Below are 15602 nucleotides of genomic sequence, written 5' to 3' on the forward strand. Positions count from 1 at the left end.
TACTCACACTCACTGTACTGACTGTACTCACACTCACTGTACTCACATTCACTGTACTCACACTCACTGTACTCACACTCACTGTACTGACTGTACTCACACTGTACTCACAGTGCTCGCACTCACTGTACTGACTGTACTCACACTCACTGTACTGACTGTACTCACATTCACTGTACTCTCACTGTACTGACTGTACTCACACTCACTGTGCTCACACTCACTGTACTGACTGTACTCACACTCACTGTACTCACACTCACTGTACTGACTGTACTCACATTCACTGTACTCTCACTGTACTGACTGTACTCACACTCACTGAACTGACTGTACTCACACTCACTGTGCTCACTCACTGTACTGACTGTACTCACACTCACTGTGCTCACACTCACTGTACTGACTGTGCTCACACTCACTGTGCTCACTCACTGTACTGACTGTACTCACACTCACTGTGCTCACACTCACTGGACTCACTCACTGTACTGACTGTGCTCACTCACTGTACTGACTGTACTCACACTCACTGTGCTCACACTCACTGTACTCACTCACTGTACTGACTGTGCTCACTCACTGTACTCACTCACACTACACACTCACTGAACCGACTGTACTCACACTCACTGTACTGACTGTACTCACTGTACTGACTGTACTCACATTCACTGTACTGACTGTACTCACACTCACTGTGCTCAAACTCACTGTACTCACACTCACTCACTGTACTCACTGTGCTCAAACTCACTGTACTGACTGTACTCACACTCACTGTACTCACACTCACTCACTGTACTCAAACTCACTGTGCTCACTCACTGTACTCAAACTCACTGTACTCACACTCACTCACTCACTGTACTCACTGTGCTCACACTCACTGTACTCACACTCACAGTACTCACACTCACTGTACTCACACTCACTGTACTCACTCTCACTGTACTCACTCTCACTGTACTCACACTCACTGTACTCACACTCACTGTACTCACACTCACTGTACTCACACTCACTCACTGTACTCACACTCACTGTGCTCACTCACTGTGCTCACACTCACTCACTCAACGTACTCACACTCACTGTACTCACACTCACTGTACTCACACTCACTGAACTCACTGTGCTCAAACTCACTGTGCTCAACTCACTGTACTCACACTCACTGTGCTCAAACTCACTATACTCACACTCACTGTACTCACACTCACTGTATTCACTGTACTCACACTCACTGTACTCACACTCACTGTACTCACTGTACTCACACTCACTGTATTCACTGTACTCACACTCACTGTACTCACACTCACTGTACTCACACTCACTGTACTCACACTCACTGTACTCACACTCACTGTACTCACACTCACTCACCGTACTCACTGTGCTCAAACTCACTGTGCTCAAACTCACTGTGCTCACACTCACTGTACTCACACTCACTGTACTCACACTCACTCACTCACTGACTGTACTCACTGTGCTCACACTCACTGTACTCACACTCACTGTACTCACACTCACTGTACTCACACTCACTGTACTCACACTCACTGTACTCACACTCACTGTACTCACTGCACTCACACTCACTGCACTCACACTCACTGTACTCACACTCACTGTACTCACACTCACACTACTCACTACACTCACTGTACTCACTCACTGTACTGACTGTACTCACACTCACTGTACTCACACTCACTGTACTCACACTCACTGTACTCACTCACTCACTGTACTCACACTCACTCACTGTACTCACACTCACTCACTGTACTCACACTCACTGTACTCACACTCACTGTACTCACACTCACTGTACTCACTGCACTCACACTCACTCACTGTACTCACACTCACTGCACTCACACTCACTGCACTCACACTCACTGTACTCCCTGTACTCACACTCAATGCACTCACACTCACTCACTGTACTCACACTCACTGCACTCACACTCACTCACTGTACTCACACTCACTGTACTCACTGCACTCACACTCACTGTACTCACTGTACTCACACTCACTGTACTCACACTCACTGTACTCCCTTTACTCACACTCACTGCACTCACACTCACTGTACTCACTGCACTCACACTCACTGTACTAACACTCACTCACTGTACTCACACTCACTGTACTCACTGCACTCACACTCACTGTACTCACTGTACTCACACTCACTCACTGTACTCACACTCACTGTACTCACTGTACTCACTCACTGTACTCACTGCACTCACACTCACTGTACTCACAGTACTCACACTCACTGTACTCACAGTACTCACACTCACTGTACTCACTCACTGTACTCACTGCACTCACACTCACTGTACTCACTGCACTCACACTCACTCACTCACTGTACTCACACTCACTGTACTCACACTCACTGTACTCACTGTACTCACTCACTGTACTCACTGCACTCACACTCACTGTACTCACAGTACTCACACTCACTGTACTCACACTCACTGTACTCAATGCACTCACACTCACTGTACTCACAGTACTCACACTCACTGTACTCACTGTACTCACTCACTGTACTCACACTCACTGTACTCACACTCACTCACTGTACTCACTGTGCTCAAATTCGCTGTGCTCAAACTCACTGTGCTCACACTCACTGTGCTCACACTCACTGTACTCACACTCACTGTACTCACACTCACTCACTGTACTCCCTGTGCTCACACTCACTGTACTCACACTCACACTCACTGTACTCACACTCACTGTACTCACATTCACTGTACTCAAACTCACTGTACTCACTGCACTCACACTCACTGCACTCACTGTACTCACACTCACTGTACTCACTACACTCACACTCACTGTACTCACTGTACTCACTCACTGTACTGACTGTACTCACACTCACTGTACTCACACTCACTGTACTCACTGCACTCACACTCACTGTACTCACTGTACTCACACTCACTCACTGTACTCACACTCACTGTACTCCCTTTACTCACACTCACTGCACTCACACTCACTCACTGTACTCACTGCACTCACACTCACTGTACTCACACTCACTCACTGTACTCACTCACTGTACTCACTGCACTCACACTCACTGTACTCCCTGTACTCACACTCACTCACTGTACTCACACTCACTGTACTCACTGTACTCACTCACTGTACTCACACTCACTGTACTCACTCACTGTACTCACTCTCACTGTACTCACAGTTCTCACACTCACTGTACTCACTGCACTCACACTCACTGTACTCACGCTCACTGTACTCACGCTCACACTCACTCACTGTACTGACTGTACTCACACTCACTCACTGTACTCACACTCACTGTACTCACTCTCACTGTACTCACTCACTGTACTCACTGCACTCACACTCACTGTACTCACTGTACTCACGCTCACTGTACTCACGCTCACTGTACTCACGCTCACTGTACTCACTGTACTCAAACTCACTGTACTCAACTGTACTCAAACTCACTGTACTCACTGTACTGACTGTACTCAAACTCACTGTACTCACACTCACTGTACTCACATTCACACTCACTGTACTCGCACAATGTACACACTCACTCACTGTACACACACTCTCACGCCATCTCTCTCACACACACAACCAAAAAAACTAAAGACAAACAAACTATAGGAGGGTTCCAGCCCAAACAGTGTATTCAGAATGAGCGCTCACTGAAGGCTGAGTCCTCTTCATCCGGTGTGTGATGTACTCTTGCGTCGGCTTCCCCAGGAGCAGCACAGGAACAGACAACACAGCCACCACCACCAGAACCTTCTGCACCACCATCTACACACACACACACACACACACACACACGCACACACACACACACACACACACACACACACACACACACACACACACACAATCAGTTTATGAATAATGTTCAAAGATGTTCAAACAGAAAACTGGAAACTAGTTTATTGAAGTTCTGCATTTTCGCCACTCGAACAAAACGTAAAGATCCTGACATATCTGTACAGAATTACAGATGTAAACCGAGTATCTGAAAACCATAAAGCGGAGCACACTTTATTCTGAGAGTCTGGTTGTGTGATTTCCCAGCAAGCACACACCTGTCCGGTGTAGAGCGGTTGGTTGTCCTTGTTCTCAGTGAACAGGAACATGTCTATGAAGTGGATGAGGATGCTGGGGGCGGAGTCAGAGTTCACCGGGCCAAACACCACCCACTTATAGACCACCATGAAGATCAGGTATCCAAACAGACACAGCAAGAAACACAACTCTGGGATCAGCACCAGAAACACGCTGCCGATGTCCCGGAAGTGTCTGGAGAAACACAGGATTCATATCCAGATACATGACTTATGCTTCAAACAGTAACAAAAGGATATTTCAGTGCTGTTTTTCAGTAGGACATGTTAGAACCAAGTTCATTCCCAATCAGACTTTATCCAAAAAATCTTGAACCTGATCATTGCAAATGTTATAATTCTTTGAACAGAAATCAAATAAAATGCATCCTTTGTAAATGGGAATGGCATGGATGACTTCAAAACCACAAGGCAGCAGTGCAAGTTTTTGGACTATTACAGTGCGATTAAAACCTGTACCACCAGTGCTGTGATTGTGAAGTAAAATGAAATCTAAAACTATCAAAAATGGTTTTCTGTACCTGAAATAAGGCTGAAATAAAATAAATATTAGATGAAATTCTTAAAAACATAAAAAACATAAATAAAATAAAATAAGTTAAAGTATTACAATTACTGAAACAAAACTAAAATAAAAATAAAGCTATTAAAAAAAGGCAAAAGCACATTAGAAAATAACTAAAAGAAAACTGAAAATATAAAAATAAAAGCTGATTCAAAAACCTTAATAAATACTATAATAGTATATAAATAATATTAAAATGACCTCAAGTGGAACACATAAGATTCAACATTGCAGTCCAACAAAGTGGATCCACTGACGTTCGTGGAATACAAATAAATATTGTCGTATAGGTTTGGAACGACAGGAAGGCACTTATCTGGCATGGTTCACACAAACACTCAAGCATACTCACATGAAGTTGAAGAGGGACAAACACACACCGAAGGTCATATGGATGACTCCGATGATGACGGACATCTTCATCTTATAGCTGTTGAGGAACGTCAGGTGATTGTTGGCCAGACCCCAAATCTGAGGGAGAGTTACAGTTATCATGATTTCACACACTGCCACAGTGAAGAGTGTTACTCTGTATTACAGCAGAACAGGGGACGGCAGTGTCATTCACACACTCATTCGTTTGACTTACGGGATCAATTCCAAAAGGATAAGGCCCGGTGAAAACGCCTGTGATGTTGGGATCCAGCACCAGATACTGGTTAGTTCTGAAAGTCTCCTCACTACACACAGAGATCGAGACATGCAACATATTTACCATCTGACTGAGGACAGGTCAGTGTGTGTGTGTGTGTGTGTGTGTGTGTGTGTGTGTGTGTGTGTGTGTGTGTGTGTGTCGTACGTCCAGTTGTAGTGCTCTGCATTAGGCCGGACGTGCCACCCCGAGGAGAAGGTGTTGAGGCCTCTGCTGAAACACTCGTTGTAAATGGCTCCGGTGTAGATGGAGAACAGACCCATCAGCAGAATGAGGTATCGACCGCCAAACATCATACGCCAGATCTGACACACACACACACACACACACACACACACACACACACACACACACACACACACACACACACACACACACACACACACACACATGAATAAAACACAACTAGAATTGGACACTTCCTAGAGAAGCTGTTTTGTGGCTTCTGCTTATGAGAAGCATGGCCTCATTCTGGGTTTTTAAGATTCAGATTCTGAATATTTGAAATGGTTTCAGTCGTATTACAGCACCAGCTACACTTTCTCACTCTCTCTCTGCTCAGATAATGAGTAGGAACACTGCAGTGTGTATTTTAATTAAATAATGATATAGTCAGCTGTGGTGTGATCATAAAGCAGCTCATGATACAAACTCCATTTCTGTTCTCACTGTTAAACATGTGTTTGGGACACAATGTGCTTTATTTTCAAACTTGCATAATTTTTCCATGCGGTATAATTTTTTTTTTTTTTTGTAGAGAAGTTTCAGTGTTGTGAAATTCAGAAATTCCAGTATTGTGAAAACTTGTGTGCATGTGTCATATTTTTACTTCATTGGTATTTTTCCTCATTTTTGGATCCTTCTCCTCCAGCACCATCCAGAGACCCGCCAGTGCCATCAGCAGCCCGTGACCCACGTCCCCGAACATCACCGCAAACAGGAAGGGGAACGTGATGATGGTGTAGACGGCTGCACACACACAACAGGCAGGAGAGTGTGAGCGTGCGAGTGAGTGAGTGAGAGTGAGTGTGAGTGAGTGAGTGTGAGTGAGTGAGTGAGTGTGAGAGTGCGAGTGAGTGAGTGTGAGAGTGCGCGAGTGAGTGTGAGAGTGCGAGTGAGTGTGAGAGTGAGTGTGAGAGTGAGTGAGTGAGTGTGAGAGTGAGCGAGTGAGTGTGAGAGTGAGCGAGTGAGTGTGAGAGTGCGAGTGAGTGAGTGTGAGTGAGTGAGTGAGTGTGAGAGTGCGAGTGAGTGAGTGTGAGTGAGTGAGTGAGTGTGAGAGTGAGCGAGTGAGTGTGAGAGTGAGCGAGTGAGTGTGAGAGTGAGCGAGTGAGTGTGAGAGTGCGAGTGAGTGAGTGTGAGTGAGTGAGTGAGTGTGAGAGTGCGAGTGAGTGAGTGTGAGTGAGTGAGTGAGTGTGAGAGTGAGCGAGTGAGTGTGAGAGTGAGCGAGTGAGTGTGAGAGTGAGCGAGTGAGTGTGAGAGTGCGAGTGAGTGAGTGTGAGTGAGTGTGTGAGTGTGAGAGTGCGAGTGAGTGAGTGTGAGTGAGTGAGTGAGTGTGAGAGTGCGAGTGTGTGAGTGTGAGAGTGCGCGAGTGAGTGAGTGAGCGAGTGAGAGTGAGTGAGTGAGCGAGTGAGAGTGAGTGAGCGAGTAAGTGAGAGCGTGCGAGTTAGTGAGTGAGAGTGAGTGTGAGTGAGTGAGTGAGTGTGAGAGTGCGAGTGAGTGAGTGTGAGAGTGCGCGAGTGAGCGTGAGAGTGAGCGAGTGAGTGTGAGAGTGCGAGTGAGTGTGAGAGTGAGTGAGTGAGTGTGAGAGTGAGCGAGTGAGTGTGAGAGAGTGAGTGAGTGAGTGTGCGAGTGAGTGAGTGAGCGAGTGAGAGTGAGTGAGCGAGTGAGTGTGAGCGTGCGAGTGAGTGAGAGCGTGCGAATGAGTGAGTGAGTGAGTGAGCGAGTTAGTGTGAGCGTGCGAGTGAGTGAGAGAGTGTGAGAGTGCGAGTGAGTGAGTGTGGGCGAGTGAGTGTGAGAGTGAGCGAGTGAGTGTGAGAGTGCGAGTGAGTGAGTGTGAGTGAGTGAGTGAGTGTGAGAGTGAGTGAGTGAGTGAGTGTGAGAGTGCGCGAGTGAGCGTGAGAGTGAGCGTGCGAGTGAGTGTGAGAGTGAGTGTGAGAGTGAGTGAGTGAGTGTGAGAGTGAGCGAGTGAGTGAGTGAGTGAGTGAGTGTGAGAGTGAGAGTGCGAGTGCGAGTGCGAGTGAGTGAGTGTGAGTGAGTGAGTGAGTGAGTGTGAGAGTGCGAGTGTGTGAGTGTGAGAGTGCGCGAGTGAGTGAGTGAGCGAGTGAGAGTGAGTGAGCGAGTGAGTGTGAGCGAGCGAGTGAGTGAGAGCGTGCGAGTGAGTGAGTGAGTGAGTGAGCGAGTTAGTGTGAGCGTGCGAGTGAGTGAGTGAGTGTGAGTGAGTGTGAGAGTGCGAGAGTGAGTGAGTGAGTGAGTGTGAGAGTGCGAGTGAGTGAGTGTGAGTGAGTGAGTGTGAGAGTGAGTGAGTGAGTGTGAGCGTGCGAGTGAGTGAGTGTGAGTGAGTGAGTGTGAGAGTGCGAGTGTGAGAGTGCGCGAGTGAGAGAGTGAGCGAGTGAGAGTGAGTGAGCGAGTGAGTGTGAGCGTGCGAGTGAGTGAGTGAGAGCGTGCGAGTGAGTGAGTGAGTGAGTGAGTGAGTTAGTGTGAGCGTGCGAGTGAGTGAGTGTGAGTGAGTGTGAGTGTGAGTGAGTGAGTGTGAGAGTGCGAGTGCGCGAGTGAGTGAGTGAGCAAGTGAGAGTGAGTGAGCGAGTGAGTGTGAGCGTGCGAGTGAGTGAGTGAGAGCGTGCGAGTGAGTGAGTGAGTGAGTGAGCGAGTTAGTGTGAGCGTGCGAGTGAGTGAGTGCGGGCGAGTGAGTGTGTGACTGAGAGCGTGCGAGTGAGTGAGTGAGTGTGAGAGAGAGAGAGAGAGAGAGAGAGAGAGTGAGTGAGTGTGAGAGTGAGTGAGTGAGTGAGTGAGTGAGTGAGTGAGTGAGTGAGTGAGTGAGTGAGTGATTGTCAGTGAGAGCGTGCGAGTGAGTGAATGAGTGAGTGAGTGAGTGAGTGAGTGTGTGAGTGAGTGAGTGTGAGTGAGTGTGTGAGTGAGAGCGTGCGAGTGAGTGAGTGAGTGAGTGAGTGAGTGAGTGAGTGAGTGAGTGTTACCTGGGTTCACCTCCCTGTAACTCGCCACTCCATACGCATCGACGATGTTCTGGAATCCTGCGGTGAAGGCGTTGGTGGGGAAGAGAGTCGGGGGGGAAGAGGTGGCCGGCAAGCGGTTGTAGAACGAGTCCACGCTGCTGCCACTCTTCCTCTGAGAGAGAGAGAGAGAGAGAGATGAACGATTAAAGGACATGCAGCACTGCACACATCAGGGCTCACACTCTTTCAGACAATCTCCAGGACATTTCAAATCTCATGATGATGGGAATAAAGACAAGGATCACAGATTCACAGCCTACAGTATTATATTCCTCTCTCCAGAAGTCAAGAACATGCAATCTATGGCTATGACTTCACTATAAAATCAGAAATACACCAAATACACACACACAGGCTTCTGAAGTTAAACTCTTTACGTTATCATAATGCCCTTCTCGTTAAGCTTCCCCTTCCCTCTTCTGCAGTCTACAAAAATAAAGGCATTATAAAATAATTGTCTGCAAGAAGCATCTGTCCCAAACAGACTAAACAACATATAAATGTCTGTCCAACACTTTTGTGTCCAACACAAAAGTCTCATTTGAACTTTCTAGTGTAGTTGCTTCAAACTTATTTTTTCCAAACTTTGTTCTAGAGCTGCAACTCCTCACTATTCTCTGTGACACTTTTCGGTAAAACTTTTTCGATTTGATTTTGACAGTAAGGTGACGTCATGCTTTCCCTCTGCCCTGACTGCCACTTACTATCTCTGTTTACATCCCTCCTTGTTCTAATTTTGTATCTGGTCATTGCACCTCATTGTCTTTTGTTTTTTGGAAAGCACACATTCTAAATTAATTTTAAATTATGTTATAAATTCATATTATATTGATAAACTATAATAAAATGATACAAAAAAAAATCACAAGAAATAATATAGTGTATTTATAAACTATCAACAAACAGTAAATCAAAATTGTATAAATAATGCAACAAGTTTAATGTTTTAAAATAAAAATTTAAAAGAGAAAGGGAAAGGAAAGATGCTTTAAAAATTAAACTATGACCACCAGTAGGTGGCAGCAAATAACAGTGTTAATGAGTGAGACAGTGGGTCACTCTTTCAAACGATTAATTCAAAACGCTTATTCATTCAGTCTTCATGAATGGGTCTTTGACTCAGTTTCTTAAGCGATTCGTTCAAAAACAGATTCATTCTTTGTGTGTGTGTGTGTGTGTGTGTGTGTGTGCTCACCCCTCTCTCCCTCAGGGCGCTCTGCAGGGCGGTTAGCTGGCTGACGAGACGTGTGTGTGTGTGTGTGTGTGTGTGTGTGTGTGTGTGTATGTGTGTGTGTGTATGTGTGTGTGTGATTGTGTGCTCCTGTGTGTGTGTGTGTGTGCTCACCCCTCCCTCCCTCAGGGCGCTCTGCAGGGCGGTTAGCTGGCTGACGGGACACCAGGCCTCTGCGATCAGACACTTGTCGGTGACGGAGGGACTGCAGAGGTTCAGCACCGTCTGCACAGCCTTGCACTTCTGCACCTGAACCATCCACTCGGGCAGCCGGACCAGCGCTCGGGCCAGCAGCTGCTGCAGGTACTGCTCCGTCTCGCCCATCACCTACACACACACACACACGGCCGGAGTTATGCGGTTACACACACTGAGTGGCAGAAACACTGAGTGGCAGAAACACTGAGTGGCAGAAACACTGAGCGGCAGAAACACTGAGCGGCAGCATTTGTTTTCAGCTGCGAAAAACACACAAAACGCATCTCAAACGGGAAAGAGCTTTGAGATTGACTGTATAAATATATTTGACAAGAAATCTGGGGTATATTTTTACAGACTGACGAAAGCTACAGAACAGAGAAGCAAGTGGATCGCTGTAATTCACAGAAACAACTGGATCGAGGCAGAGAAAGGCGGATTTGCAGTTATCATTTTGTGTCAATATGCTGCATTTAGGGGTCAAATCATACCCTACAGTTGCAAATTATTGTCGAAATTATTCAACCCTCATTGCAAATCAGGTTTATTGACATAATGTACAGACTTTCAGATGTTTGCAATGAACAAATCAAACAACAGTAATTGAAATAGCTCAACACAACAAATGTTGTGGTTTCCACAAATTCAACTGGAAAAGCTACTTTTAATGACTTCTGCAGTCTCAAAATTATTCAACCCCTTCATGACAAGCATCTTTAGTACTGAGTAGAACCGCCACCTTCAAATTCCACCAGTGATTATCTATGGGGTTCAAGTCAGGTGACAGTGATGGCCACTGTAGACTCTTCCAGGACTTCTTCTGAACCAAAGCCTTGGTGGGATTTGAGGTATGCTTGGGATCATTGTCCTGTTGGAAGGTCCAATGACGCCCGAGCTTCAGCTTCCTCACTGACGACATGACGTTTTCTCCAAGGATTTCCTGATACTTCATTGAATCCATCTCTCCAGTGCCAGAGGATATAAATCAGCCGCAGAGCATCACTGATCCACCATGCTGAACTCTAGACAGTGTCTTTACAGCATATGCTTCATTCTTCTAGATCAGGGGTGGGCAAACTTTTTGGCTCAAGGGGGCCACACTGGGTTTTAAAATTTGACAGAGAGCCGGCCCAGTAGCAGATTATGAAACACGATCTCATGAAAGTGCGTATTTATACCATGAATTTTATTTCTCGTGCCATTTATATGCCAAAAAATGTTTTTTTTTTTTTTTTCATGCATATGTTACGCACTGTAAACCCCTTGGTTAGGATTAAGGGTGCGGAGTGCATGCCTATTACACGCCATAAAGTGCGTTTCATATGCACGCGAAAACTTCGTTTCATAAGCACTACAAATACAATTCGTGGTATTCGCACTTTCATGAGATCGGGCTGAGCAAACACATTTACGTTGTGGCAACGTCTACGCGAAATTCAACAACTGAGAGACAACATTCTGTAAATTTTTTACGCTAGATATCCCCCATTTAGCATGTTATGATTTGAGGTTCATTTTTAATTAGTCAGATGTTAGATAATTATAGCCTATACTTTTTAAATATTGTTTATCCTTATTTAATGGGCCTAACAATAAATTAGAAACAAAACTCCTGCAAGTGTACACTTAGAAGAGTAAAAATGACAGAAGGTTACGTTAATTCAACTTTATTAAAACTGCATATGGCAATCAATTTGCACTTCCAAAAGTCAAACATTTGTGGAAAAAAACGAAATAAACTAATATACAAATTTATTTTAAGTATAATAAAATAAAACATAAAAAGCAAAGGCAAATCAGAACATTTAATGAACAAAAACGGGTTCTGTACATGGCAGACAGGAGAGCGTAGTCGAAAGCCGGGCGATAAAGGTCGGTAAACGGAATCGGGCAGGATACATCCACAAATCCAGAGGAGCAAAGAAACTAAATAGCAGACAAATCAAAGGAAAAACTAAACAGGTGTGCAAGCGGTTACCAAACATTGTTTTTCTCTGTGAGTTTCCAAAAAAGGAAAAAACATTAACGTGCAACAAGTCTATGCGCTTAAGTCGCTGTCTGTTTGGTTTCCATGGTGACGCGTCATTGCTTGTTACGTGACACACACACCGAAGCCACAACAGCGCTGAATAAATGATGATCTGCTTCATTTTTCCTTTTTTACATTTGTTAGCTATGGCATGAAATATCTGATATTCCGATTGTCAAATATGCAACGTAATATATATATATATATATATATATATAATGCAAAGTATTGCAAGAAAAAGGCAAAATGAATGCGATCTTAAGACAATTTTTTAAATACTCGACGGGCCGGATTAAACAGCCTAACAGTATGTGGCCCACGGGCCGTAGTTTGCCCACCCCTGTTCTAGATCCAGCCATACTGCTGATCCATAGAGCCGAAAAGATCCAGTTTTGTTTCATCGCTCCACAGAACAGAATCCCAAAAATTCTATGGCTTATTTATGCGATTTTGAGCAAATTGGAGCCATCTGTGCAGCTGAAACCTCAGTGCCTGTGGCCAGCAAGTCTTCTGCATCTCTCGAGGGTTTTTCTGAACATGCCTTCTCAGAAGTCTGGTTGCAGCTGTTGATAGCTGCCTCTATCTGTCCAGGTGGTGTAACCACTGTTCCTTTAACTTTGAACTCGCAAACTATGCTTCCAACGGTGTCTCTAGGAACATTTAGTGCCTTCGCTATCTTTTTGTATCCTGTTCCTTGTTTGTGAAGGGCGATGAAATCCTCTCTTAACTCTTTGGACCATACTTTTGACTCAGCCATATTTCTAACTTGCAGTCAAACTTGACACTCAACAAACCTCGCCAGTTCAGATATTTAATGTGTTCTAGCTCAAGCACACCTGGTGCAACTAATGTAGCCCTTGATCAGTGTCATCAGTGTTATTTTCAGTTAAATTTGGTGAAACCACTTGAAACATTTGTTGTGTTGAGCTATTTCAATTACTTTTGTTTGATTTGTTCATTGCAAACAACTGAAAGCAAATTTTGCCAATAAAGCAGATTTGCAATGGGGTTTGAATAATTTAGATATTGTATTGACAACTCATCAATTAAATATTTACCATTGTATATTCTGCATAATTGGATGTTTTTAAATAAACACTGACAAAAAAATATACAGGTTTTAGGGCTGGACGTTATGATGATATATATAACATTGATATTAGTGACCACGTGGATTTATTGTGGTCTGGATTTATTGTGGTCTTATTTAGTGACCTATATTGTATTTATATAAAGTGTTCACAGGCAAATTTGCTTTATGTATTTCCCCGGCGTCGAAATCGGGCACATAAATGTCAGGAAACACAATTCCTGCTGCATGTCAATATCCACGGATCACTGGATCTTTGCGAAGTTGTAAGGAACACTATTGAGTCCAACCTTTAGTTTAAACTGATAATGGTTTGTTTTACTGGTGTTTTCTCAGTTTCCCCTATTAACTCCAGTCACTCAGCAGCTCTTCTGCCACTCTTCAGTCCGGATGAGGGAGTGTGTTCCCGCGGGAAAGTGACGTCAGTGCATACACTTTATGTGTGTATACCTGCCAGAAGTGAGGAGTGTGAGGAATCATACTCACGGATCGGATGTCCTCGATTCTCCCGCGCAGCCCATTGAGGGTCTCCTCCCTCTCGGCCTGGTTCTCCGGGTAGGGGAATGTTTGTGTGTGGAAGCTGGAGTACGTGGAACACAAGACACATTCACTTCTGTACAACACAACAGTCCACAGCCCAGATGTTCAAAACGTTTCATCTGGATCAGAATTACATAGAACTGGAAATCCTGTGTTTTGCTATCCAGGATTAGGTAATCCATCTTACTTTTGTGCTGATTTTTCAAAGCAAAATCTGACTGGATCACCCTCATCCAGATGTTATATTTGAGGAGAATTAAACAACAAACAAAACATCCCCTTCATTTTTCATTTTTAATTTAAACAGTCACATCCTTACTGTGTGGGTGATGACTTTACATGCAGGACTGGATAATTGGATGTTCATCCAAGTCATTACTGACTTGGTTATGGGAAAAATATGAGATGAGAGAAAAATTATACAATTCAACGCTTTTGAGTTCTCTTGTAAAAGTTTTGCATTTCCCCTGAATCTTTGCATTTTTTGCAAGTTTTTTCGAGGGAACGTAAAAGCATTCAAATTAATTTTTCATCCCCATCTCATATCTCATCACAATGTCCCTTTAGGGCAGGGTTCACCAATCTCGGTCCTGGAGGGCCGCTGTCCCTGCAGAGTTTAGCTCCAACCAGCTCCAACACACCTGTTTGAAAGTTTCTAGTATGCCTAGTGAGACCTTGATTAGCTGGTTCAGGTGTGTTTAATTGGGGTTGGAGCTAAACTCTGCAGGACACCGGCCGGTTGCACCAGCTGTGCATAAGTTATAACTTAGCCTAGTTTTGACGTTAATGGACACTAAGTTACGACTTACGCACTTCTAAATATTTTTGCGTTGCACCATTAAACTTAGTTGAAGCGTAACTCTACGTTTAAACTAAATATTTACGGCAGCCTCCGATCAGGAGTAACGGCTGGAATAAAATATCAAACACACTGAACTGCATCAATAAGCTATTCTTTTACCTGACAAACTTCAATTCTTAATACATATATGATAATGCAGACATTTACACTCGCTTACATTTTAAGAGAGAGAACATTACGTGAAAATATTACTTTGTCAGAGGCTATCTTTAACACGAACCCATCCTAAACAGCGTGCCGCTGTGTGCATCGGTCCATGGTGTGCATGTCAAATAGCCTATCAGTCATAATCAATAAACGTAATTTCTTATGCTTTTTGCATCAATATTTATTTATTGATCCTTATTCATTTCATTTCAAATAAAGTTTCTGAATGTTACATATAAAAACACTTATGCTATTCATGATCAAGTATCGTATTTAATGGAAACTTATTTTTACCGTTAGTAACGTGAGGCAAAAGAATGAAGGATTAACTGAAATTCACAGCATTTCAACACAACATCTGCTCACGTATTTGAAGGCTGCTATTGGATCATCGAGGCTAAACGTCATATTATGCAACTACGCATTACTTTACGGAGAGCTTACGACCTACTAGCTACGTTCTGCCTTATGAACAAATGGTGCAACGGAATAAAGTTCAGATTTAGTTACAAACTAGCTAGTAGTTACTAAGCCTCTAGTGTGGACTTTACGTTCCAATTTAAGAAAGAACTTACGAACGGCTGGTGCAACCCTACCCGGCCCTCCAGGACCGAGATTGGTGAACCCTGCTTTAGGGTTTCCGTAGCCCGTCATGTGACCCACAACAAAAACAATCAAATAAACATTCAATAAGGGGGGATTGCAGTTGTTACAAACTACATCTGATGATTGTGTCAATGTTGTTTATATGGTATGATAAAAAAAAATAAAAAAAAAGTATTATTATATAATTATATAAATTTAAAATTATTTTTGTTTGATATTGACAGCTGTTTATTTTATGGCACCAAAATTACTTTTTTGTTTAACTTTACTGTACTGA

The 15602-nt window shown here is 43.9% G+C and overlaps 1 protein-coding gene across 2 annotated transcripts in view; it reads right to left on the reverse strand.

Moving 5' to 3' along the window:
- tcirg1b (T cell immune regulator 1, ATPase H+ transporting V0 subunit a3b) overlaps positions 1-15602 on the reverse strand; it is a 33403-nt gene that overhangs the window by 2603 nt on the left and 15198 nt on the right. The window contains exons 8-16 of one of the 2 annotated variants that reach the window (XM_081383571.1): positions 13657-13750; positions 9968-10180; positions 8584-8734; positions 6222-6361; positions 5540-5697; positions 5330-5420; positions 5093-5211; positions 4137-4350; positions 3733-3846 (exon numbers count right to left, since the gene is read on the reverse strand). In XM_081383571.1, the coding sequence (XP_081239697.1) occupies positions 3733-3846; positions 4137-4350; positions 5093-5211; positions 5330-5420; positions 5540-5697; positions 6222-6361; positions 8584-8734; positions 9968-10180; positions 13657-13750 (1294 nt within the window). The remainder of the gene's footprint in view (positions 1-3732; positions 3847-4136; positions 4351-5092; positions 5212-5329; positions 5421-5539; positions 5698-6221; positions 6362-8583; positions 8735-9967; positions 10181-13656; positions 13751-15602) is intronic. The other variant, XM_081383572.1, reaches the window with a different exon arrangement.

Source organism: Scardinius erythrophthalmus, assembly GCF_964197995.2.
Source record: "Scardinius erythrophthalmus genome assembly, chromosome: 13".
Classification (NCBI taxonomy): Eukaryota; Metazoa; Chordata; class Actinopteri; order Cypriniformes; family Leuciscidae; genus Scardinius; species Scardinius erythrophthalmus.